The sequence below is a fragment of the Pholis gunnellus genome (assembly GCF_910591455.1).
Source record: "Pholis gunnellus genome assembly, chromosome: 13".
Lineage (NCBI taxonomy): Eukaryota > Metazoa > Chordata > Actinopteri > Perciformes > Pholidae > Pholis > Pholis gunnellus.
In genome coordinates, this window is record NC_136540.1 from 3,387,613 (window position 1) to 3,414,222 (window position 26,610).

A 26,610-nucleotide genomic window follows, 5' to 3' on the forward strand; every position below is an offset into this window, starting at 1 on the left:
AATATACATCAATATTGACATCATATATCAGCAAATGTGCTGATGATGTGGTGATCATGAAGACAGTAAAATAATTTCCCAACCCCGACATGAAAACAACTCTGTTGTGAAGTTTTCAAATGACAATACCTTCATCGGACGGATTACAAACAACGATGAGAGTTCACAGGAAACCTACAATCTTCCAGAGTCGTGCTCGGAGCAACAACCATGTTGCTCAACATCAGTAAGTCCAAGGAGCTGATTTTTGATGAAGACACACCCCCCTGTGTCTACATCGATGGAGATGAGGTGGAGCAAGTGGACAGTTTTAAAGTTCCTGGAAATCAGCATCACAAACAACCTGACATGGTCGGCACACATCTCCATCCTGGTGAAAAACAGCTCTTAAGGAAACTTAGGAAGGCAAAATGCCCAGAGGAGCATTAGAAGGCTGACTGGAAACATTACAAACTGACATGGGATGTGCACGGCCCAGGACAGGACAGTGGGTAATTACAACTGCACAGAACATCATTGGTACCTATCTACTGAGCGTCAGTGATATTGGTGACAGGAGGTGCCTGCGAGGAGCTCAAATAATATTATAAAGACCCATCCCATGCACAGCCCGTTCACCCTGCTGCATACTGGCAAGTGTCACAGAAGTATCAGCTGCCGTAGCAGCAGACTTCAGAGCAGCTTCTTTCCTCAGGCTGTGAGACCCCTGAATTCATTCTCCACCCTCCACCATATAATAAAGTTTTAGAGGGTTTTGTATTTTATTATATAACAAAATCCATTTTGTTACGCAACCCTGTTGTGCAATGACGATAAATAGACCCCGTGTCTTGTACTTTCAGACCCAGAACCTGCAGAGAAAATATGTGGTATGAATTTGGGACACAGCTTGTGTTTGAATATCTCAGCATGCAGTAATGGAGAAAGGCAAATTGAGAGACTGCAGTTTGAATGCTATAGCTGCCTAGAGAGACATGGAGACAGACAGAAAGAGGAACAGTGTACGTCTCAATAACCAAACCTGTCTGGAGCACTTCACATGCCGCCAGCTAAGTAGGAAAGTGTGTAGCGTGCAAGTAAACAACATTTCAGTTTGAAGAAAAGCACTGAGAGAATCTGTAATTCAGTCAAAAGGAATCTTATAGGATGGTTTTAAAAAATGTCTTCGGGTTCAGATTTGCCTGAAGAGGATCAGAAAACACAAAATAAGTGATATATGTGTTTATTATGGAAGGAAAAGAACACTGTTAAGTAGAAGAGTTTATCTCTGAAATGAGCCATTAAAGTGAGGAGTTATTCTTCACAGTTATTACCTTCAGGATCGTAGACAGATCATCTCTACCTAATGAAACAAGGCAGCTCACTTTAATTTGACGCTCTGCTCTGACTATAGATAAGCCTCCATGCGTGCGTCTTTGTGTGGAGTGCATTGATGAGTGGCTAATGAAACATACAGCACAGTGTAATTTGATGCACTCCTGAAATAAGCTTGAATGTTTGTGGGTTGTTGGAGTGATTAGGTAGATGCTTGTGTGTACATGTCTTACATCCAGGCCAAGTGCTATACAGTATATGTGTAGGTATATATTGGTTGTTAGCCTCGACTTGAAACGATTGGTTGATTAATTAATTACTAAATGGAATGAAAACATATTGGTTCATTCGATTACAATGTCGATTACAATGTTTTGAATCCAAATATTAGCATATTTTCTTGCTCTTTTATGATATTGAACTAAATAGGTTTGGGTTTGGGACTCTTGGTCAGATAAAACAGCCACTTTGGATTAGGAAAATATTTTCTTTTTACCGTTTGCTGACGATTTGTAGACCAGACGATTCAAAGATTAAACAGGAAAATAACCAGCAGATGAATCAATCATGAAAATAATTATTTATTACCGCACCGAAAATAACTATCTGTGCTTCAATGCTTTGATCCCTTTGCTTTGAGCTAGTTTTATCCGAATTTCTCATTTGAAAGAAGAGACTTCCTGTTTGTATAAAGGATCAAATAATTAGAAAGTTCAGCTTGCTTAATTAATTATCCTTCAAAAGAGAAACAGATTTGAATGTTTAATGTGAGTTATGAAATTTGTATTCATACCTTTTTTATTTTGTATTTGTCATCTTTCTATGTCACAGGTGAAGTATCATAAAGCTAATTACAGAATATCAAGAACGCTGCCATTTCGGCACAAACATCTGATCTCTTCCAGCCAGAAACCTTCAACCAGTGTTAATTGATTTTTGGCTACTTGGGGGCCACAATTGGTGGAGTAAACACACCGTGATGATCAACCTATTTAAATATCAAGAGGACAAAATAAGCTTACGTAGTGTTTGAGTCTAAATGCATGTGTCTGAGATGCATACAAAGTCTCCGGGTTAGTGGAGAGTCACTGACCTGTGCTGTCTGTGTGTGTTTGATTCAGGTAACGGTGAACAGGGGAAACCGTTTCCTCTGTCAGAAACTGACCGGGTAGACCAGGCCTACAGGGAGAACGGCTTCAACATTTACATCAGCAACCGGATCTCCCTCAATCGCTCCATCCCTGACATTCGACATGCAAAGTAAGTCCTGTATGTGTGTGTGTAGGCCAGTTTTACCTGTCTTGAGGGGACCTTCACATTTTCACATTTTCACATTTTGGGGACTCTCTTTCCTTACGGGGACATTATGAACGTCCCCAGAACCTAAATCAGTACATTTTTGGAAAAGACTTGGGTTAAGGTTAGGGTAAGGTTTGGTTTAGATTAAGGTTAGGCAAGGGTTAGGATTAGGCTGGTAGCGGTTATGTCTCCAGGAAATCAGTGTAAGTCAATGTAAAATTCATAAAAAGACAACTGTGTGTGCGTGTGTGTGTGTGTGTGTGTAGCCCCCGGTTAATGTTTGAAAGCACTCCTTAAACAAAGTCGAACACTTGCTGTGCAAGGTCAACAATGCATGCAATTTGAATGCATTGACTTGCTTGTGAAATGCCAAGATAAAGATCATTTTTAGGAGGACCACCAATGGACTGACATTGCCTTGAATCATTTGATTGTATCTTGTGAACAAAAAAAAAAACACGAATGCAGTAACATTTTGAATTCTATTAGTCCCTATTCTAAGTCCCTGACATCCACCTGTGTATTCACGTGTAGCACGTCATGGAGAGAATGTTTGGTGCAGTATTTGTCAAGGATTACTGCTGCATCAGAAAATAAAGTTATAGAATTTAGAGACCAGGTCCTATTCAGACTCCTGCATGCTCCCTTCCCTTTCTTTCAAGTAGAAAGCACCTTGGAATGCTTTCTCACTGACAGTTTACCTGTCAGTGAGAAAGGACTGATTCTTTTCTTAAAACCTATAAAAGCAGGCCTTCCTTGACCGTACACATCTCTTGACGCGACTCGTCTGTGCTAACAGGAACTCTGGAATAAATGCAACACCTCAAATCAGCTACATATTCTGTTTTTTTTTTCAGCTGACCAATGTAGATGCATGAGAAAATGTGGTTTTAGAAAATGGTTGGGGGCTTAAACTTCTTATTAAATCCACTCGTACCCATTTTAAACACGCGAACATACAGCAAACAGAGCTGTTTTAAGACGTTAAGTGAAAGTCACGTCTCAGGTCAAGTTCTTTTTGGTCAATGACCGATCTTCACTAGCAGATAGCAAGTCAAGACGCAAGTCTTTCGGGTCAAAATGCTGATCGATACACTGACCCAGCATTTCAATACTATATTTCCAAAGCGGTTGTTAGTGTCATTTTTAAATAAATTTGTCAATAAAGAGTACATATCCGAGGTGTATAACAACACAAGGCCTGTTTGGAATCATATTGTGATGAAATCCCCCGTCGAGATATCGTGATAAACAATTACGTCGTCTCAATTAGTAACATAGAGCACACACTCACTTGAATTTCTCCAGAAATATGATCAGTTAAAGCAAACAATCTACTTAATCTGATTGCTCTGTTTTTGTCTGCATAATCAGAGCCAGTGTTTAGCTGGAAAATGTCTATTTTTTCTCTATAATTTTTACTAGAATTATATTTATTTTGCACTTAAGTTCCATACAAAAATAATTAAATGAGGAAATATTCATTCCACACAGAAGTATACAAAAATAGGTTTCATCATGTAGACTATTTATTTGTTCAATTACCAGAAAACGCGATGCGTCATGTTACACACCGATTTGGAGGTATTAAACGCTCATCCCTTCTGCTGTAACGTCTCAGGTCAAAACAAGTCTCAATTAAGTCAAGACCTTCCCTCCATCGATTATCTACCAGTGTTTACCTGACAACAGCTATAATCAAAGCCCAAAGATTTGCTTTGGTGTAGTTGTAATTGAATTATTAGCATGTAAATGGTGTTAAGGACTGATGTAGCCCCTGTGGCTGCCAGACACTTGTCACCCTCCTGTGACCAATCATACAGACACACCTGCTCCCCCCCCCACCGACCGGCGGCTGCTCCCCCTGACTTCATCCACTCTGTCTGCCTCACAGGCAGCGTCTCTCTCTCCTGGTGATTGGCATGTTGTCGGTGCCTCCGAGGCAGCCAGTCCCAGACCTGCGACTGACACATTCCATTTCTGCACGCTGACAAGATTTAATTGAAGCACACACACACACACACACTCTGACACACACACTCTCACACACACACACATCCCCTGTGGAATTGGACAGGGTTTGTTAAGAGTCACCAGTCGACCGTCTGCCTATCACTCTGCCCGCATGTCTCCCAGCGTTCATATTTGAATAAATAACACGCAGGCTGATGTTCAACACGGACATTGATCGTCTGACACAGTTGGCTGCACTCTCTCTCTCTCTCTCTCTCTCCATCAGCGTAACTCTCTCCCCGTGATTAGCTCCTATGCAGGGGTCACGCCGCTTGCTGTGATGATCATGTACGAGGTGATCGCTGTAGCCCCGTCATCGGAGCACAATGTTAACAGCTACGGCGACTGATGACAGCTGTATGTGCTGCAAATAATAAGATTAAAGCTGGCTCTGATGCAGGAGGGAACATGTCACTGCAGAGCCAGTAACCAAGAGAAAGGTGGATGAAGGATGTGAACGAGGTGCTTTCTTCCGTCTCTCGATAAGGCGGATGGAAGGGAAAAAAAAGGACAGAAGTGTCATATTTCTATATTTATTTTTGCCTGTTTGCAGCTGTAAACCGAAGCTGTATGCAGAGAAACTGCCCAACACCAGCGTCATCATCCCGTTCCACAACGAGGGCTGGTCGTCGCTGCTGAGGACTGTTCACAGCGTGCTCAACCGCTCTCCCCCGCAGCTCATCGCCGAGGTCATCCTGGTCGACGACTTCAGCGACAAAGGTACCGAGGAAACGCGCCGAGCAGAACACACACACACCTGTACAGATAACATACCTCTCCATGTGCAAGATAGACTGTTTGATTAGTGTGTCACTTCTCTGCGTTTTGAACAGTTATGACATAGTTTGTTCGATTCCATACTTTTGGTCGAATTTATATATATTACAAAGGTTTTAAACTATCTTGGTTTCTTATTAAAAGATCATTTTGATGATTTGTGGTGCTATTTTTTCACAATTTCTCTATCACCAAATTCATGGCAACATGCAACTAGAAAATGTAAAGATGTTGGTCAGACCAATTGAAGTGTTTTCATCAGGAATTTCTAACCACAGTGCTGTACACATTTCTCGTTATTTTCAATGGGATGACTGTGATAAAAAAATCACTTGATAAAGCTGTAAAGGCAGAATGAGTAGGATTGTCCTCAATAAAACCATCTTTTAACTCATAAAAAAAGAATCCCTCTCAATCATCACCTATGACCCGCTAGGCTTTCTGAAAAGAAACACCACTGACCAGTTAGCATTTTATAGATTGCAAGGAAGAATTTCCGAGCCACATTTGACAAGTTATTGATTACACAATAACTGCTATGCCAGGGGCTGAGCATTCTGGCTTCCAAACCTTCTTTGAGGGCTCTTATACGAGTCTGAAACAAAAACTCCTCGTGCAAGAGGTCATTGAAAAATTCTATCTTTGACCTCCTCACAAACCCAACCTGTGGAAACATCCACAAAGAACCGACTAACACCCGGCAGCTGGAAATCAGTGGATGTTGGGAGTTCCTTGATAACGTGACACCCTGAATCTGTCTTTCTGCAAACAAGAGCATGTCAAAAACTATTTAAACTGCACACTTTGAAGATTAGTTTTTAAAATCAAGCTTCTCTCTGCGATCAGAATGGGTTTTACTTTCCTCATTTATTCAAAAACATGCTTTGGTCAAATCAGAAACAATTATCCAGGATTATTCCCAGTAATATCTTTTCCATAAACCTTATTAAGCAAAACCTTCATGTATATTCCCGTCTGTTAATACGGAGAGAAATGTGTCAAACGTGGGTGAGACTACCTGTGAACGCCGAGTATTCATGTTTAAGTGACATTTTCACGCATCATTGGGCCCAATTAGCCCTCTGACAGGCGACTCAATTCTCTATCTCTGACCTATAGTACCTTTAAGCTGCCTTTAAATGCCTTCACTCACCCAAGCTAAGAGAAGACCCGGTTGCATCTACTTCAGGCTAAACTACATTAGATGGAAACACTTGCTTGATATGCCCAGTAGTCAAACCACAGTCTGTGTTTTCATGAGTCAGGCCTTGACCCACATGGTCTTAAAAAAAGAAAAGAACATGGTCTCAACATTCTGATGTGATTGAAGATTCAAGGGCCATTTCCTCAAGTACACCTACCGGAGTGTGCGTTTCGGTGCGGGTCAGTTCCAAGTACCCCCGACAAAGCACATAGAGCTCAAACCCTGCTGTTGGGAAAAAAGTGAATGTGAATGTAAAATGCAAAACAAAAAATAAGAATAAAAACAACCCTTCTGTTTTTACCTGGTAGCTGAGAACGGCGCTAAAGATGAAGGTATAATCATATCTTACGAAACAAAACACTCTATTTCTGTGTTCTTTAGCCGCTCTCTCCAGTAAACATCTCATTTCCATTGTTACGTAGCATTGTCGTATGTCTCCGTGTGTGTGTGTGTGTTTGTGTTTGCGTGTGCGCCTTCCTCTCTCGGTGTGTTATTTTGTCTCTCGCTCTCCCTTCACCAGCCCTCTTAAAGAAAGTGTTTAATTCCTTGTTAATTAGTGCTCTCTGTCACGGTCCCTCGTTGAAGGATGTGTTTACCTCCCGTCTCCACGGTAATGAGATGTTCCCGCTGCCTCCGACTCATTTAGAGGTTAACACCCATCAGAGCTCGGAGACCGAACCCTCCCACTGCTGCTGCAGAGCGGAGAGAAAACAAAAGGTGGCGAAAGTGCGGCTACAATAGTTTTTTTTTGTAGAACTAGCTTGAGGCAGAGTGATACAGGAAAAAAAATGTATGTCAAATTTACAAAGCAGAGAACCAATTTTATGTCCCACTCCACCCTATAAATAAGCAATTAAATAGAGTAGCCTTTTGACCATTTAAAAACCTGGTGCTGGACACAAAAAGAATAATCAATAGGATTGAAGAAACGAGGAGTTCCTGCACACTGGAATTACAGCTCCCTTTAATTGTGTTGTGTTATTGATGTCTCGACCAAATGCAAGTTCACCAAGGTAAAGGAGATGAGGGATACATATATGGGAACGTATTTGCATTCACATATGTGTCAAGAAATGATTGTCACAAGGAAATATAAGAGAAAAAAACAATAGACAAGCGAGGACAAAATAGTCTTGTGCAAAGCATCCAATCAATAGGTCTCAAAAGATGTACCATAAAAGTATCAACCTGAATTCATAAGCCATTCTTCAGCACTTTTAATCTAAATAAATCATACAAAGTAAACTTTTGTATTAGGATTCAGACAGAGGAAATAGGAAACCTTCTTTTCCAACATCATTCCTTCCCCTCCACCACCACACGTCCCTGTGGGTGGGAGGTAAAGAACAAGTCAGTTGTGTGAAAATAGCCTGGAACCTCCGATGGGTCTGGACCTCCTGTCGTCAGGATGGATGGGAGAACATTTCACAGCTGCAGAGAAGGGATTTACCCTCTGCAGGCCGTCGGCTCTAACACTCCCTCTCTGCCACTGCCCTTTGATAAGAAATGAGTCAGGCTGTAATTAAGGCTTTAGAGACACAAGGACAAAGTAAACTTCAATTGGTTCTGGTCTCTGGTTGAGTGGCTGGTGTTACAACGTCACGGGGAATAGTCGCGGACAGTTTATGTGCCGAATACAACAACTACTCAGCATTGAACCCTTGCATAGTAAATTAGGGAGCAAGTGCATTATGGAGGAGAGAAAAAGTCATTTATCATGAAGTGTGGTTCAGACATCCAGCAGGGTGCTTCATTTCCGGTCCACACATTTATTAACCTGGCTGATGAATAATTTTTAGTGAGAATTTGGAAAAAGCAGGATGAAGACTGTGCCTGTATATTTGCATTTCTAGCCGTAGCGTTCTTCATTCACTCCTTAAATATATATTTTTCCAAAGTTAAAGGAATGTTGGCTTCAAGCTTCAAGCCATAACGAGTAACCAAAATAGAATTTATTTTAGAAACACACAAAATCAATCACTAAAACATCAATCACTTAAACATCAATCACTTAAACATGAGGAAAACAATGTCACCGAATGGCATTCGGGCAGCAACGTGTTTGTGAAGCACAGCTCACAGGTGATTTGACTTTGTCTGATTGGACCTCATCTCTGGTCTGTTCGGGCATGTCCCCCCTGACTATTTTGTTGGATTTTGTGATTCCTGTTAGCGTGGGACAAATGACATCTTTATCATTCAAAAATGATTTCAAGGAATCCAGAGAGACCCCGCGCATATCACAGCATAGTCTTTCCCCACCTTCAACCTGAGCACAATTTGCAATCAGCCAAAATAAGTGAAATCACCTGTGGGGTGTGTGGTGCATTTACCGCAGCACAGCGGGAACCAGCAAGGCAATCGCTCAAACACAACAACATATCCACAGGGAGATAGTGAGTAACAGAGATGCTTTTAAATGAATTGATAGACATGTAACTTTAGCTCAGTTTAGATATTTGGTGGGGGGGTTTCTCATCGCAATGTTTGTGTGCACCTAAGAAAACTATTGTATTCATTTTATTGTGTTGTTGTTTCGAGGCTCTCAGGCCTTTCTCACCTATACGAGCTAGCTAAATGATGCTTTAAATCCTCATTACCTGGGTCAGTACACTCTACCTGCAAACTGTCTACTGTGTCCTTTGCTAAAAATAAACAAGCAGGCGAGGCACATTTTAATAGAGGAGCCAGTCCCTCTATTAAAATGTTTTATTGATCTTTACATCACTGAACCAGCTTCAGCACTGATCCTTGAAGGAAACATATGCATATGCTCATACGCTCATACTCTCTGTCACTGCAGTTCGGTGTGTCAATGCGGTGCATCTATACTGACTCTGTGGCTGTGACATAACATCCTAACTGAAGTCCAGCTCGGTGTCATTCCTAGGGCGTGAAATACCAACGCTTTGTCACGGCCGTCCGCGTCAGATACAGATACGCAAGGAACGTCGGTATGAGACGCAACAAGGCTTTCAGTTAACTCCAATGTAAACCAATCCACCGCAATATTTCACATTTAGAGCAAGTCATTTGGAAGTCTCTGCTTAGGATGGACGTGTCGAACAAACGCGGGACATTCACCCAGGAGACTGCAGTTCGTGTCCCGTGTGAAACTAAAGTTTGACATTACGTTATTGTAACCCAAAGTGTTTTTGTTTGAATTCATAATTTTAAGCACGTGTTTCCTGCGACCGCAGTGGAGCGCCATAGTTTGACGCGTAGTGCAGTGAGTTGAAACGTGACACCAAGTGTTCCTGACCGATCGTCCACATGTAAGGAGCTGGAAATAACAATGGGTTGGGGAGTCCAGATGGCTCATTAAAAAGACACAGTTTCTGACTTTGGGATTTCTCCGTGCATGGTTTTGATCAACAAAAAGGTAATGGTCACAGAAAATTTACTTTTTGCAATACCCAACATTTTAATTAGAAATGTAGCATTCATGCTTTGGCAGTTCATAGAGTCAGTGCGAAGGATATTGATTTTCATCCCCACATGGTCGAACATCTGACACACCAGGGGTGGAAATTCTAAGAGGAGCAATAGAAACATTGCAACTATAACTATAATCCAGATCTAGGTTATACGCTACCTAGCAAACAGCCCTGTTCATTTAGTTTTAGCTGTCTTAAATTCAATCTTTATGGTCCAGTTGTACGGCACTTTACAGTTGAAATACAAGCTTATCATTCTCAAGCAGTGTGTGATCTAATTCTCATTCACAAAACAGAATCAATCTGTGTGAGTCATTAGCGGGCCGGCCCGCCCTGACAAAGGTACTTCTCCTTTCATTACCCACACACAGACGGGAAGAAACCCTCCCAATCAGTTCTGCTGACGCTGAGTTACCTCGCTCTGCTTCACAGCATACAGAGCCTACAGTCATACTAATGCCCTGATATATTTATAGCTTCATTATGCACCAGAACTGCTTGTAACCGCTATACTGGGGCAAATTAACTCATGATGAGGCAGGTTTTTCTTTTTTTTTTACGTTGTGAAGTTTGCCCTTAAGGTGAGTTACATTACACATGTTGTAATTATAAAAATGACCTCCAGTTTTATTGATGGGGTCGTTAAAGTATCCCTCCAGTGTTGCTGAAAGTTAGCATCATTTTCTATATCAGCCTCCCTCTCGTTTATCAAACCTGCTGTGACTGTTTGAAGCTGTTTATGCACAGTTAGCAGAAAAGAAACAGCCGTTTTCCTCAGTTTTTTCACGATATCCATTCATTCACATTTCTTAGGTTTTAAACCTAAACATCAGAGATGTGTAATAATGGCACTCAATTAATCAACAAACACGAATATTCCCATGACGCGTGGATGCTTCTCTCTCCATTTTTCTCTCATAGAGGGACCTGAAGGCCAAGCTAACTTGTTTTGTTTCTGGTTTCCATCCTCTACTTCTACTCTGTTTACTAGTGGATAACAGCCGTGTGTAGCCTATAGTGCCAACTTCTGACTGAACTACATTGACCCAAGTTTATTCACTCCAAACCAGTTGATGGAAAACCACCTGATTTGCATTTCTTTTTCTGCGACATTTAAAAAATTTGCAAGAAATTTGCAGGACAATTGAATGAAAACATAGCTGCTGTATCTAAGTATGAGGTTTACATGAGAAAAATTCATAGCATAAATTAATGGTTGCTCACAGAGATCATAGTGACTCAAACCTTCACCATAAACTCCTTCAGTTGAGACTCAAGAGACTCTCGATGCTCTCTGCCTCATCCTGCGAGCTACATCTTTCTTTCCCTTTTTTGTCGATGCCAAAACATGTCAGCAATCACCATCCTGATGCTGCAGTCGACGTCTGTGGGGAACCGCCACGCTTGTTATCCTTTATATTTGCATTCTTGCACCAGAGGGCAAAGCTTTGAGGCTTGACAACCCTCGTCCCACGGCTCAGTAAGCTCCACCAGAATGTTTCTGAGGATCACGACACTGTTTTAGATCATAGAGAGTTGTGGACCACGATGGAAAAAAACCTGCATCCATCCTATTTTTTTGCCCCTTCTGCTACGATCTGGCTAATGGCAACAGGACCACATTTTCTGAGGAAAGTTCACCACCTGCAAGAGAATCCTTTAATGCACCAAGCGGCTCTCAGGAGATATATACTAACTCCATTTAGCTGCCGTTTAGCCACAGATGATGAATGCTATTTGTCAAGTGGAAGTGATTTTGGAGAGATACCATAGCAACAAAAGCCCTGGAGGTATGGTGTGAAAAATGTCTGTGGGAGAAACCTCTTGGCGACTGAGGACACAGCTAAGTTTCACAGTTGCCCTCAAGCGAATTGTTAAGAGGAGGTGATGACCGTATGATGAACGTTTGTTTTGTAGCATAATGTCATCCCAAAAAGGAAGTCATTCCAAGCAACACAAAACAAACAGACAATGTGTCTCCCTGTACCCAAAACCAATAGATTGCATTTCATGACTATTTCACATTTCACAAACTGCTGTGAGCTGGTGCTGTGTGGTCAGGCAGATACTGACTATACTCTGCAGATTTGGTCACATAGATGACCAACGGCCATCTTCTACTCCTTTTTTAAATTATTTTTTCTTGGTGACCGTCAACAAATCCCTCTTTGGATTAAATATCCTATGAAGTGGTTGCCTTTTAAAGGGGTTACCCTGACCTTAACCATAATATCGTCACATTATCAAAAAAGGTATTTGGTCAAAATTATTTTCATATTGCCAATTTCACTGCATTTGCAGTATGGTATACTGATGATGTTAATTATTTGTCAGATACATTACAAACCACTATGACCGAGTAATAGGGCCATTGTAGGTTAACAAAAATAATTACGGAGCCGTGCGAGGGGGTAATATTAAAGCGTGAGCCTCGGAGAGCAAATTTTTTAATATTAGCGGACTCTCCATTCATCCAACCCTTTTCCTTCACTTATCTGGGGTCGGGCTGCAGCGGGCTAATCACAGTACTCCAGACGTCTCTATCTCCCAAATGAACTCTAAGACATAATTCACCATCATCTGTGACAGTTGATCTCAAAGGCTGGTTTTTAGTTTAGTTTAGTTTATCAACTGGATCCCCATTAGCTGACGCCTTAGCGGCCACTAATCTTCCTGGGGTCCGTCAGAAAGGACAAAACGTAATACATACAAAACGTGTACACCATTTAAAAGACACTTTTGTGTTTGTCTCTACATTTCTGTAACTTCTACAATATTAGTATTTATCCTCAAAAAAGAACACTGACAGAACACGTGTGTTTATGTACCACCATATTGTCACACTCAGTTTGGAAGTTTAAACGTTTAATGAAATGATCTTTAATTAAATGAAGTTGATTAAAAAAAAATCATTATTCACAGCCACAGCAGTGGGGGAGCATTGTACATATTCACGCCTTGACACCTGGGAGCTGGCCATTACCAACACAGCCTGTTGCCACTTGCACATAAACACCAGTCGAGCGGTTTGGGGCTGAGAGCTTTGTTCACCAGTCTGACAGGAGTTAATGATGCAGGGAAAGGTGTTATTCATTTATTTCCCTTGGCCATGCCACAGTGGGGTTGCAAACGGGTGATGTGAGTTGGTTGGTTTTTGTGTTGAAACATCTATTTTCTGAAAACTATGGAGCAATGAAACATTGATTTACTGGTTTTTCTCCATTCTTCACTAAGGGGTCCTACTGATGTCTTTTGCAATCTTCATCCCATTTACCACTGCAATTGCTTTGATTTGTTGGCTGCAGGCTATGTGATTTGCTGACAGTTGGTATTGGTCTGTGGTGCGTTTACCTGCAGGTAAAATACTCCAAAGTCTTTGCGCCATTCTGTTCACTGATATGTTTTTCTACTCTTTGTCCTATTTTTTTAATTGTTCTAAAGTAAAGGGATGTCTTCACATGACTCATATGACAGGACTACACCGCTCTACGAATATTACTGGAACTCTAATGAGGATAAAAATTGAAATACGAGAAGTGAAAACATTCTCTTAAATCATACGTATGTGCAAGATAAACATGAATTAATTCATAAAGGTGATTCCTAAATGAGGACTAATTTTCCTTTGGAAGACATTACCTTGATTATCTACCAATGTTTTGTAATGTATAAGCCCTTTCCCTTTAAAACTATACCTGTCACGATTAGGCTTTGCCTCTGTGTTCTGTGTTTCTCTACCCTCCTCACTCTACCTGTCAGTCACTCCCTCAGCTTATTCCCTTCACCTGCCTCTGATCACTAATCAAGCACTTCCCCCTTATCAGCACAACTCCTCTCACCTGTTCTTCCCCCTACATAAACTCCTGCCCCTCAGTCACTCCTTGCCAGATTCTTGTATTGTCTACCCGCCCGTTCGGCTCGTCCTGTTCCCGGTTTTCCCGTCTGTCTTCCCTGTCCTGCTGGAATTTCCTCCCTCGTCTCTTTTCTGTTCCGTGGATCCCCTGCCGATTCCTGTATGGTCTGCTATTTGGATTGTTTTTGCTCATTAAATATACCCTTTCACACTACTCTGCCTGGTCTGCGCTTGAGTCCTCCACCATGCCCCGTGACAATACCAAGTTGAAACAACTGTTCTCTCAAACGACGTCGTTGATATAAAATTGACCATTTTTGGTCAACTTTATCAGTGCATACATGTTCCAAATAAAAAAGACTCATGTGTGACGTTACCACCGCCAGTAACAAAGCCTATATTTACTCAGTGGGACCTCATAGGCACACTTCTCTAACCGCTACTGTGATGTAAACTTGCCATTGGCAGCTTGATTTATTACTTTCTTATTTCCTGCTCCCCATCGGCATCAGTTGGGCAAATGGCGGCCATACTTCATTTCAAATAAGGTGGGGTCTGCACGCTGGTATTATGCAAAGTGACTTTTGATGTATTTCCAGTCAAATGTAGTCTTTTTGGTGGTTGAACAGCATGGCTCCCAGCAGGTGTCAGCACAGCGTCCAACCTGACACAACCATAGGTTCTGCTGCTAATTGGGTAGAAATATGTCTCATATTCTGGAGGCAAAAATATTTCCATTGTGTTATGAAATGATTGTAACCTCGGCGAGTGCTGGTGCATAGTGCTGCCAACTAGGGCTGCAACTAACAATTATTTTAATAATCGATTAATCTGCAGATTATTTCTTCGATTAATCGATGAATCGGATAAAAAAACAAAGCATTAATTTCCAACCGAAAAAATCGCGTGACGCTGTGACCATGTGTAAACCATAGTGCAAACAATGAAAACAATGAATAGACACTGCCGTATTTATGTCTAGATGTTATTTTTAGTGTTGATGGAGCTGCTACAATGTTAGCATAGCCTAGCACCGATTGATCCGAGCTCCATTGAGAAAACAAGTACAAATGGGCGTCATTAAGTAGTTATTTCGGAGTCCCTTTTTGTCGGTTTATTGCCGTCAAATCAGTTTATTGTGTGTTCATACAGCTGTAGTAAACCGCCGACGTGTGGCTCGCTAGACACAGTGAGCTCGATGAAATCCACAGAGCTCTTCCGGACTATGTTGTGAACCAGTCATGACGGCGTTTAGTTTTCCGTGATATCTGGGACTTCCACAACACGGGACTTCCACAACACGTACTAGGCAGAAATAGAGGTGAATTTTTTCCACGGTTGATGGTGGACAGTTGAGCGGCTAGCGCGATTCACGCGAATGAACACAAATAGTCCCCGGCAAGACGGGCGGAGCGAATGACGCGATTCGCGCCGCGTTCATCGCATTTGGTGTGAACACGGCATTATTGAGTGGCGTAATAATCGCGCGACACAACAAATCGATAATGAAATTTGTTGCCAACTCTTTTAATAACCGATTATTAGCGATTTTATCGATTCGTTGTTGCAGCCCTAGTGCCAACCACAGCAACTTGTGGATTGAATCCAGAGACATTTTTGTGCCAGCTCCTATCTGCTCTGATGGTTAAAAGGAGTGAAAAATCCAAATCCATTTATGCAATTAAATATTGAGAATGAAAAGTCAATGAAACATTGCTATTGTCAGAATGGCCATGCTATTAAGATGACAGTAACTGTCGTCATCCTGTAATTTTTATGTCTGCGCTGGCGATAGCCAAGGCCAGAGGCATTGTATATTTAGTTTTTTTTTTGTTGTCCGTCAATCCATTAAATGATGACAATTTCACAAGGGTAATTCTAGCTCTAAGTGCATATCATTGCAAGTTGTGATATTGGAGAGATATACCATGTGCAAATTTGATACATGAGTTTAGTTGGCCACAACAGGAAAGCTGTTAAGGTTTTACAACTGAGGATAACTATTGAATTTAGAAAATTGTCCATAGAGGAAAGTTCATTGAAGTACCAAAATCATTAGGGTGCATCCTCTGGAGGCCAAGAATGTCCAAGGCAAGTTTCATGTAAATTTTTTTATGCTATCTTCTCAAGGAAAAATATTTTTTTAATCAGGGACAAATGCCGATCTGACTTCGGTGGTGATAAATGAAATGTCGGGAATCGATTAAGGAGTCATCCACTGTGGTTCGCAGCAAATGTCAAAGCAATCCGGCCAGTAAGTTGTCCAGAAAGAGGATCTTGCTCTGGAGCAAAGTGTTTGTGATCGATGGACGACCTGACTGACTGAACTGAAGTGACATCACTATCCTTTGGCAATTCCCATTAGCAGGCAACAACTCAGGCATCTGCTAGGGTCTGCTTGTGGTGAAAAGAAAGAGTACCGTAAATACAGTTTCTAATTGGTACTTAATGGAATTATTTAATTTTAAGAAAGTTTTAACAATGCTTGAGTTGCTCTGGCTGCCTGTGAAAGTGGCTGTCAGCAGTGTAGAGCTACTTTGAAAACGCTTATCAACACCAGCAGCCTAACCATCTGCATGACGGATAGGTTCGGGCAGGATGCTGCGTTTATGAGGAGATGAGAGACAATTTGTGGAGCGGAATACAATGGAAGCGAGTACGAAGCATGGGAGAGGAAGTTATGCAGAAAGAGACTGAACAAAGTTCAGCGTGTTTGTTCATTCATGCCAGTTTGTGACGGTGTGTGTGTGTGTGTGTGTGTGTCTGTCTGTTTGTGTAAGTGACTGAGGGTGTAGGGAGATAATGAGATAATGGCGCTCAGTGAAGTGTGACGGAGAGACGAGGGAGAGAGTGATATGAAGAGGGAGGTTGAGAGGGAGACAGACGACAGAGGACAAAAGGAGCTAATTAAGTGTTCCCATTTAGAGATGTTGAGCCATCAGTGGGAGCTGATCGATTCAAACTCTTTCCGAGGAGGAGAGCACGAGATGAGTCACGTTTACTGTGTGAGGACAACGTACACATTGTCTTCTGCAGCCGTGGCGATGCATTTACTGGCCTCTGCATTAAGCTATAAACTAGAAAATGTAGCGATGGAAGTTCATTTAAAAGCCACTGAGCAAATTCATTTGTCTCTGATTCTGACTCCGGTATGTTGTTGGTTACAAGTCCCAGTTTTTTTCTTTTATTGTATTTGTGACAAGCACATTGGCTGGGGGTTACTACACCCCCACATCGGGCCCAAAGGCTCTTTGCTGATGCCCAGAAACGTCCCGAACACAGCAAAATAAGGAAAGAGAAAATACAGCCAGAGAGCAGGGCCTCTGTGGATACAGACGATGAGTAATGATTCAGAGGGATTCTTTTTGTATTCATCTTGTTTTGTAGGAAATTGTTGCATATTGTACCTTTTATAATGTACCTCGCAGCACTTCTTCTGATTTTTGCTTCCCAGCAGGTGAACAATTTTCTGCGCTACCAGGGTCACAAAGCAAAATCCCTCTGCCAGACAGCGCAGACCAAAACTAAGACTCAATCATCTGTTTCTTCAAACATTTCGACACAATGTTATCAAAATGATCTGCAATAACGAGCAAGTGCTCGTAGGTTGCACAACTAACACTTTATTAAGATTAAACTCCATCCACAAAGAGCATGTCTCGATCAAGCGCTGAGCACAAAAAAACACCAAGCCATAAAAACAAGTCTGGTCTATTACAGCCTGGAACAACACAATCTGCCCAAAACAATGGCGCAGTTAGCAAAAAAACTTCTGCCCACAGTAGCACAAAATCTGTGGCGTCCTACAAAAGTGTGCAAAAGTAGGCATTATGCTAAGAAATAGCAAACTACACAATTATAACAGCGACCAACGTATTCTCATACAATAGTTCGTATGATATTTAAGGAAAGTTACTCCTCATTTATTGTGTTTTCCCACAAAAGCCAGCAACGCTGCAAACGGTCTTTTCAAAATAAACTTCCGTCATCACAGGAAACAATTCAGTTAGGTTTAGGCAAACAAAACTACTTAGTTGGGTTCGGGAAGGGTCATGAAATACTTTGTTAGGTTCGAGACAAGATCGAAGTGCCGTTACTGAAGTATGCAAATTACAAGACAGAAACATCAACATTGACTTCTCCTGGGGAACGAACAGCGGCCTCCTGGCGGAAAAGAATGAAATATCAAAAATCGAGAGTCTAACCCATGTTGGGGAAAAAGTACGATCTATAGGGAGAAAAAAACAAAATCTCAAAGATCGTGCTTCCTGCCGACCGGCCTTTTCACACACACACAGACTTCCTCCGCCTCCTTCTCCCTGATGAGTCATTCCTCTCAGGTGCTTCTTGAGAGAGAGAGAGAGAGAGAGAGAGAGAGAGAGAGAGAGAGAGAGAGAGAGAGAGAGAGAGAGAGAGAGAGAGAGAGAGAGAGAGAGAGAGAGAGAGAGAGAGAGAGAGAGAGAGAGAGAGAGAGAGAGAGAGAGAGAGAGAGAGAGAGAGAGAGAGAGAGAGAGAGAGAGAGAGAGAGAGAGAGAGAGAGAGAGAGCGAGAGAGAGAGATGCAGTGGTGCCTATTTATGCATTAGCACTGTCTCTTTCAAAAAGTAACCCGTGGATATTTTCTCAACTTCATCCTTAGAAAGCACAGCATCAAAAAGAGAAATCAGAGACAGATCAGGATTCCTGAGCTTCACCAGTAAACACACACTGGAGAAGCAAAGGCCATGCACTCTCTGGGCATATTAAGTGATTTTATCTCAGTCCACCACAAACAACCATTGGAAAGATGTTGCAAAACATTTAATTAGCTATGTGATGAGTGACTGAATATATGTGATGGTACCTTCACTATCCACCACCTCAGTGTATTTGTACAGGAGCGATGTAAGTCAGCTGGTTTGAGACAACTCTTAACATGACGGATGCAAGAACAAAGCTGAGGTGGTACCCAGATGTACTCATAATGATACCAAAGTCACAAAGTTGTTTTCATCAGTACATTAGGCTCAGATCAAAATAAAGAAATCACTCAGGTTGCAGGTTCAACCCCTCACTCTGACAGTATTAATGGTTAGTAAACAGTAAAAACAGTTTCTTCCTCTACAGTATGTTATTCATTGTTTTTGTTCTTTGTTCATTCTTTTGCTCATGCATATTTATTTGTTGTGCAGTGTTAGAAAGAGCTTATATTTAGAAAACCATAAACAATAGGGATTTAATAATCCCTACCGGTCTGAACTCTGGAGTATGATGTTCACTCAAACTTAGCGGTGCTAAAATCGTATCAGTAAAACTCTGTAAAAGAGCTGCCATTCTAAGATAATCAGGGGTAGCATCTCTTGGTTTTTAGTTGTTAGACGCTTTCCAGGTGGCACAACTGGCGTTCATTAGAAGAGCTTAGTCGAAACCTTTTTTAAGGTGGAGAACACAATCTGACTGTCTGCCTCCACAGGCCATGAGGGCCTGCAGCTTAATAACAGAGCTTAAAGCCTGCAGGACATACTACAACCTCCCTCTGTAGTAAGTGTGATGTAGAATTATGTAGGGTTGTCCTTTCAAACAGAGCTGGAAGCCCCAAAACAGAACACGCTGTAGAAACCATTTTTCTAATTCCATCTTTCTTTCCTACCCACTGCTAACTTTACACGTTCACATGCATTGAGACATATTGTAATATTTAGCTTTTCTGTCTCTGTTCCTCTCTTTTACAATATCATCCATAATGACAGCATTTTCATTTTTATAAGACAAGCCTTCAATTGCTTTGGCACCCACTGAACCTCGAAACATGACTCGTCATAATGTCCCAGGTTGTGCCCTTGAAAGTCTCTCTTGTCTCCTGTTTGGTTTTTTTGTTGGTTTAACCATTTTTCATTTTGAACGTAGAGGCAGTTTTTATGTGAGGTACCAGAAATGAAAGTTCACACATTTCTGGAGATTAATGTCAAACGGGTGTCAGATTTGTTTGGCTCAGAATTTGCAGATGTTGTGCTTCTACATCTTCATCAACCAATAACCTCTGGCACACACTGGGTCGTTTTGCAGGCAGGGGAGTTTGAATATCTCAGGGTCTTGGTTATGACAAAGGGTAAGATGTGAGACCGATCAAAGCAACATCTGCAGTAATGCAATGTTGCTGCGCTGTCGTGGTAAAGGAATGAAAAATGCAACAACTGAGATTTATATGCAAGTATGCTAAAGCTTGTCATCATTGGTTCGTCATGTACCTCCCTAACCCTCCCCGTGTTTCCCGACGCTCAAAAATGCAGCACACACACTGACCTACAAAATGTTTAGTCACTCCCTTGAAAACCCTTTTTTAACAGAGAAAGAATGCAAGCTGCCGCAGGAAGTGTGGAAGTGTGTGATGGAGTTCACGAGGGCATTGGAATATTTTGCTGAGGGAATAAACGAGCTGCTCCAGTCCTTGGTGGTGTGCCAGAGCATCGTGGGATTAATCCACCACCCTGCAAACAAAACACAGTGGATCCAACATGGCACACTGAGCTGTGACCCTAATGGTTTATTTATGCATTTGGTTGGATGTGGGTTTTTTTTTTTTTAGGTAGAAATGTGTGGGCACCCATATGATGGTGTGTGAGTTTGTGTTCATTTCAAGCAGGAAGCCCACTTTCAATCCCAAACAGCTCATGTCAGTTTTGACTTCAGTTGGTAAAGTTTAAAGCATTTCATACATTGGCCAATTTAAAGGATTATTTGACGATATACATCGTAGACCACTTTATCCCCAAATACCACTCGAATTTTAATTTATTTTTGCCCGTCCCGAAAATAGTTAGTGACCCTAAATCTTTATTAAACCACTACGGTACTTGAATTTGGGCTTTAAATATGTTGGGCCCTCTGCAGTCTACTGATTGGTTGGATTAAAGAGGTTTAAACTGTGATTTGTCAGTCCATGACAGTCTATGTTCAGCTGAATAGTGCTAACCATAGACTAACCTTCTATCTCTATTGTGACATTTGAAGAAGAGCTTTGCTAAAGCAACACACCTTTAAATATCCCATCTTGTTATAGGCATCAATATGCACTGGACTCTTATTCAACTGTTGCTCAGAGCGATCTTTGTGTCTTTCTGCCCTTTCAAATTTCAGTCTGGTTAAACCATTGTGGAGCCTTTTGCTCTCCATGTACGTACAAGACCAAGTAGGTATGTCAACATAACCTATTTCTACAATGGACGTTCTACAACGTCAAAGCATGAAAGACAATTTATAGTCAGCTATAGCCATCTGACTGTAAAGAATCAAGCTTTTTTTTCAACCTTTTGAACTGCAGTGTATATCTGGTTAGTCAGTTCCATGACTATGAAACTGTTGGAGCTTTCAACCACTCGAAATCTAGTAAGTGGATTTCTTTCTTTTAGGTAAGAGGACTTGCTTTTTCCAAAAGGGTAGCTTTGTTGCAGCGGTGCCTACAGATGACTCTGAATGACATTAACGTTGAGTTAAATGTTTCCTGGACAAATGGAAGCTGTATTCCAAACAAATAAAGTCACATTAGCTCACCGGCTGCTATATTACTAGTTCACACAAGCACAACATGCATTGTGCAGTTACGGTGGTTGTGATGTTGTGAAAGACTTGGCTGACTACTCCTTTAAACTCTCCAGTTAGCTGGTGTGATTTCAGTTCACGGGACACGTGTAAGCTAAAATCACATTTTATCAATGACATTTTTAATGAACATAGACACTTTGACAAGAGCCTGAGGCAAACTGCCTCGCCTTTCATCCGCTAACCGCTAATTCAGCTTTGAGTATGGCCGCATGTGAGCAGAAGAAAGAAGGCTGCGGCAGCTAACGCACCGTCCGCAGGAGAGAATAAGTGAGCGACATGCTGCAGGAAGGTAGAAAGAAAAGAAAGGGATGGATGGGATACTGGGAGTTCAGGTGGAGTCTGAATAAACATCTTGAATTGTTATCTCCAACCCGGTGTGTGATGAGCAATTCATCCCTCTGATCCACGCTGGGAAATGACCCCCGACATCCACCACGCCTCAACCCTCCAATCTCCTCCGCTTCACATTCTAATAAAGACTAATGTGTTTGCCGACATCAGCTCGCTCTCATTAGCGTGATTAATTGCCTCCTTGCTTTTGGTAAACATTGTGAGCGGTATTCCAATTTATTCAGCGAAAATTAACCAATCATAATTAAATGCTCTGATCTCTCTCCCTCACCTCTCCCTATATAAGCTCTCTTCACACGCCGGGTGAATGCCCGCTGATGAGGTTTGCCTCGCTTCCTGTCATTAGCAGGATGATGTGAGCGTCACTGTGCGTAGGGTGAGCCAGAGTCAGGCTCGTAATGGTCAGTTTTTAATGGGTTAATTTATTGCTGGAGCACATGGGGAGGACAGCTCGCCTTTTCCACACAGTTTGTCCGCCGACCTTTCGGTGCCCTCCCGCCCTTGTTGCAATGTCACACTTTACAGCATGTAGGTCAGCTGCTGTGCAACACAATAAACACAGCAACGGAAAATAAAGATGGCCGACTGTCACAGGACTCAGCGAGAATATGTGAGCGAGATACAGGCCCCACGTATATCTGAAAATTGGCAATGCAGGGATTCGATTTGGGATTTGTTTTTGATGGGGTTGATATAGAGGAAAATAAAAAGAGTGAAAACAGCAACATAAACACTCAGCTCGAAGGTCGAGGTTTGAGTTGGTTATTAGCAGAAGTGATTGTTGTTTTGAGGCCTTGTTTCAGTGTTCAACACTAAACCGAGAAAGCAATGCTGCAGCCATGTTCGTGTCTCTGCCAGGAATCAAACATTTAGTCACAACGCAGGAAAGCACAGATATCATAACATATAAATAGTATTGTAACCCAAATTTAATTCACTGATTGAATGACATCATTTTACCTCTTGTTTTAGTAAACGTAATCATGATTGCAACCCCTTTATACATGTATAGTATTAAAAGCCCAATGATAAGGTAAAGGATTTGGTCTCAATGTGTGGTACTAAAGCGGTTTTAGTTCTCTCCCTCAATCCAAAGACATGGAGGTTAGGTTCCCTGAACTCTTAAATCGCCTTTAGGTGTGAATATGCAGCCTGTTCTCACTCCCAAATATGGCGACTTGGTCAGTATCCGTACGCTCTACGTGGTTGTAGTTATGGCGGGTGTGAAGGAGCAAGTCAGTTGATGGTGTTGATGCACAGCCCAGAGAAAAAGAGAAAAAGACAGACTAACAACTGAGACACAAGCAGTATCAATACATGGAAACATAAAGGCTTCCATATCATCATTTCTAAACAGCAGTGAGAACAGAGAGAAATATGGAGGACAGAAGGAATGAGTCCTGTCACATCTCCTCTGTTGCCCTTGTAGATAGGATCCTTCCTCGTCCCTGAAGATGCTTTACGTGTCTCTGTGGCAAAAACTAGAGCTGTATGCGTAATGGTTCAAGATAGAAAGAAGAAACAGGATGGATGGAAGTGCGTGACATTCTTGCTAAAATCTCAAAATGTTGTCAAAAGTTTTTGCTACCAAATCAAAGCGTGACTTTTTCTAAGTTGTACATCAAGGTCTTGGTGTCTTCATGGGGAATTTTGGAGGATTCTTTGCATATTTCTATCAATTCTTGATAGAATAATTATTAAATTGAGCACTAGATCTGCGTTACCAATGGAATCAACCCCCAAAAATGACTGCAACAACTTATGAGAGAGAATCTAGCATGGGAATGGCCATCATATACTTCCATCATGATGTTCTACGCCCTTATCCACTCTAAACTTTCAACATTTAAATATGTAGGCGCCTAAACAAAACAAGATGTTTATTACATATTTATTTATAGTAGAACAACTTGACACATAGCTGCAACTCAAATGATTTGCATGAAAGTAAATGAAGGTTTCAACGTATGAAGTTTAAAGGTCAACTGTTCAGCTTCTCATAGTTTCTCTCTCTGCTCTTGTTGACGGGCAGTAATGTGGCTTTTTGTCAAGCATCTGTCAAAGTTACGTTTTATGTTTGGACTGCTTCTATTTAAACACTCAGGGCTCCTGCTCTTATCCTCATAAATTAGATATTAGTGTCAAAAAAAGTAATTATCTATTTTTCACCTCCAAAACACGGGCGGTTGCAGCATCCTCCTTATTTGGCACACGATGAGTATAAAACCATTTCACTAGAATATCAAATTTAGACCCTCGACCCTACCGTCAAACCCTGACGTGTGCTGAGCCACACACACCAAATATGCAATTGGGAAACGAGTAAGAAAATAACTTGTTACACAAAACTTGTCAGAGAATTGTGTCTCTTCTACCAAGGTCTACCAAAGTATTCCACAACAAAAAGCATCCTTCCAAATACATCGCTCCAATCTCCTATGATCACCCATTCAATAATTAACAAAGGAGCAATAAAACAGAGGTAAAGTCTTCAGTCCGATCTAAACAAACAAACAAACAAACGATGCATCACGAGATAGACCTTTAAACCTTCCTGCTTCTGTGACTAATGGTATAGCTGAACTCAGCGTAGTGATCTTTGACTTGATCACAGTGATGGATGTGATTTGAGTTCAGTGGCAATCACAGGGCTGATGGTTGTCCTACAAAACTGCTGGTTTTGACAAACCTTTGGGGTTTGGGTTACAGTGTTCTACGGCTTTTGTTTACTTGTGACAGTTTTGCTAGAAGGAGGCCTGCAGCATCTCTCTGCAAGAGCAGGTATCTGTTGCAAGCAATTTATATAGAGGGGTAATGGATTATCAGCTGTTTAATAATCTTCATAGAGGAGATTCAAGTTTGTCTGAATCCATTTGTTTTTGTCTCTTTCCTCTGTCATTTGGCTGTTTTGAGTATTTACTGATGCAATATAACTGTTCCTTTTTGTTGTCCTGCATCAGTACAGCAAAGAAAAATTCTGATTTAATGTTTAGTATGTAATGTCAGCATTGAAAATGTGTCATCCGACGGGCAGAAAACTGAAGAACAGTTGTAGTTAAGATGTGTTGCGTAAAGGCATTAAGGGACCTGTACAACCTTTTGTGGTTTAAAAAGTTTCCCATCCTGAATCCGTCCTTCACGGCTCCTGCGCTAGCCCTGCTGGAGACTGGCCCAACTGTCAGCATGCAGTGGGCAAGAGGCAAGGAACACCCTGGAAAGGTTGCCAGTCTACCACAGGGAACTGCAGTAACCACTGCACATCAACCTCTATCCTGTGAATATGACTAAGCAGACACACTTTAAAGGAGAAACCCATCCCTGTAACAGCAACTCAGAAATCACTGAATCACTGAAAAAGCATGAATGCCAAAGTAGCTGAGAGTTCGAAATCTTTTCAATCAGTCAGAAAAGAGTCACAAACCAGGCTGATAGCTAGACATGGGAGTCTAGACAGTCTGGCAGAGGGTTAATGAATCTGGGCCAGTAATGAGTCGCTGATGAGGACATTGAGGTCCATGGACATGGAAGTTGAGTGGAAATGAGGTGATCGCAGAGCAGATGAGGGTAACAGGATCTCTAATGACAGGAGAGTTAGTGATCAGGCAGGTGAACACAGGACAAATGTCCACACTGTTTTGCAGTGCACTGACAATATTTGTGTATATATATACTATATATATATATATATATATATTTTTTTTTTTTTTCTTTTTTTTTTTAAATTTTTAAATTTAAAATGTTCAAGTCAATTTAACTCCAACAATGTTTTACACTTTGTTTGCAACGCACGTAAATAATCAATGTGTATGTAAGTGTGAGCCAAAACAGGTGATGGAGAATAAATTATTATAGATTGAGGGTGTCAAAAAACACCAGACTTCCACCCAGATCACTGCTGTTCATGTTCCGTGTGAAGCTCATTTGTCGTCTACCTTCCGCACTTTGACATTCCATACACATTTTAACCAAAACCACAGTCTTTTCCTAAATCTAACCAAATATTGTTTTGCCGAAACATTGCAAGGACCTGCGCAGGAAAACTGATCGCTCTTATTGCTGGATAGTACAAAAGATATCATAACTTTTCAAAGGATATCTTACAAATTTTTGCATGAGGATACATTGCATTATTAGAGATTTAGTCAGCATGTGCAGCTGGCCTCAATCGCAGCTTTTAAAAAAGCTCATTCTTCTCTCTATATGCGTCAATTTGCATTTTGGTTCAACAAGCATACAATCTGAAGTTCATAATGTAGAGACAGATTTCACCATCAACAGACTCAAACATTGCAAAGCAGGCAAAGCTTTGTTGTCCATGAAATTGCCATGTGTTGCAGACTGAAAATCCCCTCGCTGTTGTTTTTCCAAGGGCATTCTAGGAAATCAAGAAAATGATTGAGGTCGATGTGTCAGTCTGAGAGAAAACAGATGTCAGGGAAAAGCAAATAATACCACTTAACTGAACAATTCTTGACAGCACTAAACATGACACTGATGATCCCACCCTCTTCCTGTATCCCCTCCCCTATGTGCAGAGCACCTGAAGGTGGCGCTGGAGGAGTACATGATGCGGATGCCGAAGGTTCGCATCCTGAGGACCAAGAAGAGGGAGGGGCTGATCAGGACTCGCCTGCTTGGAGCCTCCTCGGCCAAAGGAGAAGTCATCACCTTCCTGGACTCCCACTGTGAGGCCAACGTCAACTGGCTGCCTCCGCTGCTGGGTGAGGAACACAAAAGCACGCAGCTAAGCATTAGCTAGCATCAACATATCACTGTCAAGAT

At 41.5% G+C, this 26,610-nt stretch overlaps 1 protein-coding gene across 1 annotated transcript in view; it reads left to right on the plus strand.

Annotated features, from left to right (window-relative positions):
* Positions 1 to 26,610, plus strand: part of LOC306705262 (polypeptide N-acetylgalactosaminyltransferase 10-like) — a gene marked incomplete at both ends in the record, with an annotated part of 57,373 nt that overhangs the window by 13,541 nt on the left and 17,222 nt on the right. Inside the window, 3 exons of the mRNA XM_079171968.1 lie at positions 2,436 to 2,574; positions 5,180 to 5,346; positions 26,364 to 26,549. Of these exons, the coding sequence (XP_079028094.1) occupies positions 2,436 to 2,574; positions 5,180 to 5,346; positions 26,364 to 26,549 (492 nt within the window). The remainder of the gene's footprint in view (positions 1 to 2,435; positions 2,575 to 5,179; positions 5,347 to 26,363; positions 26,550 to 26,610) is intronic.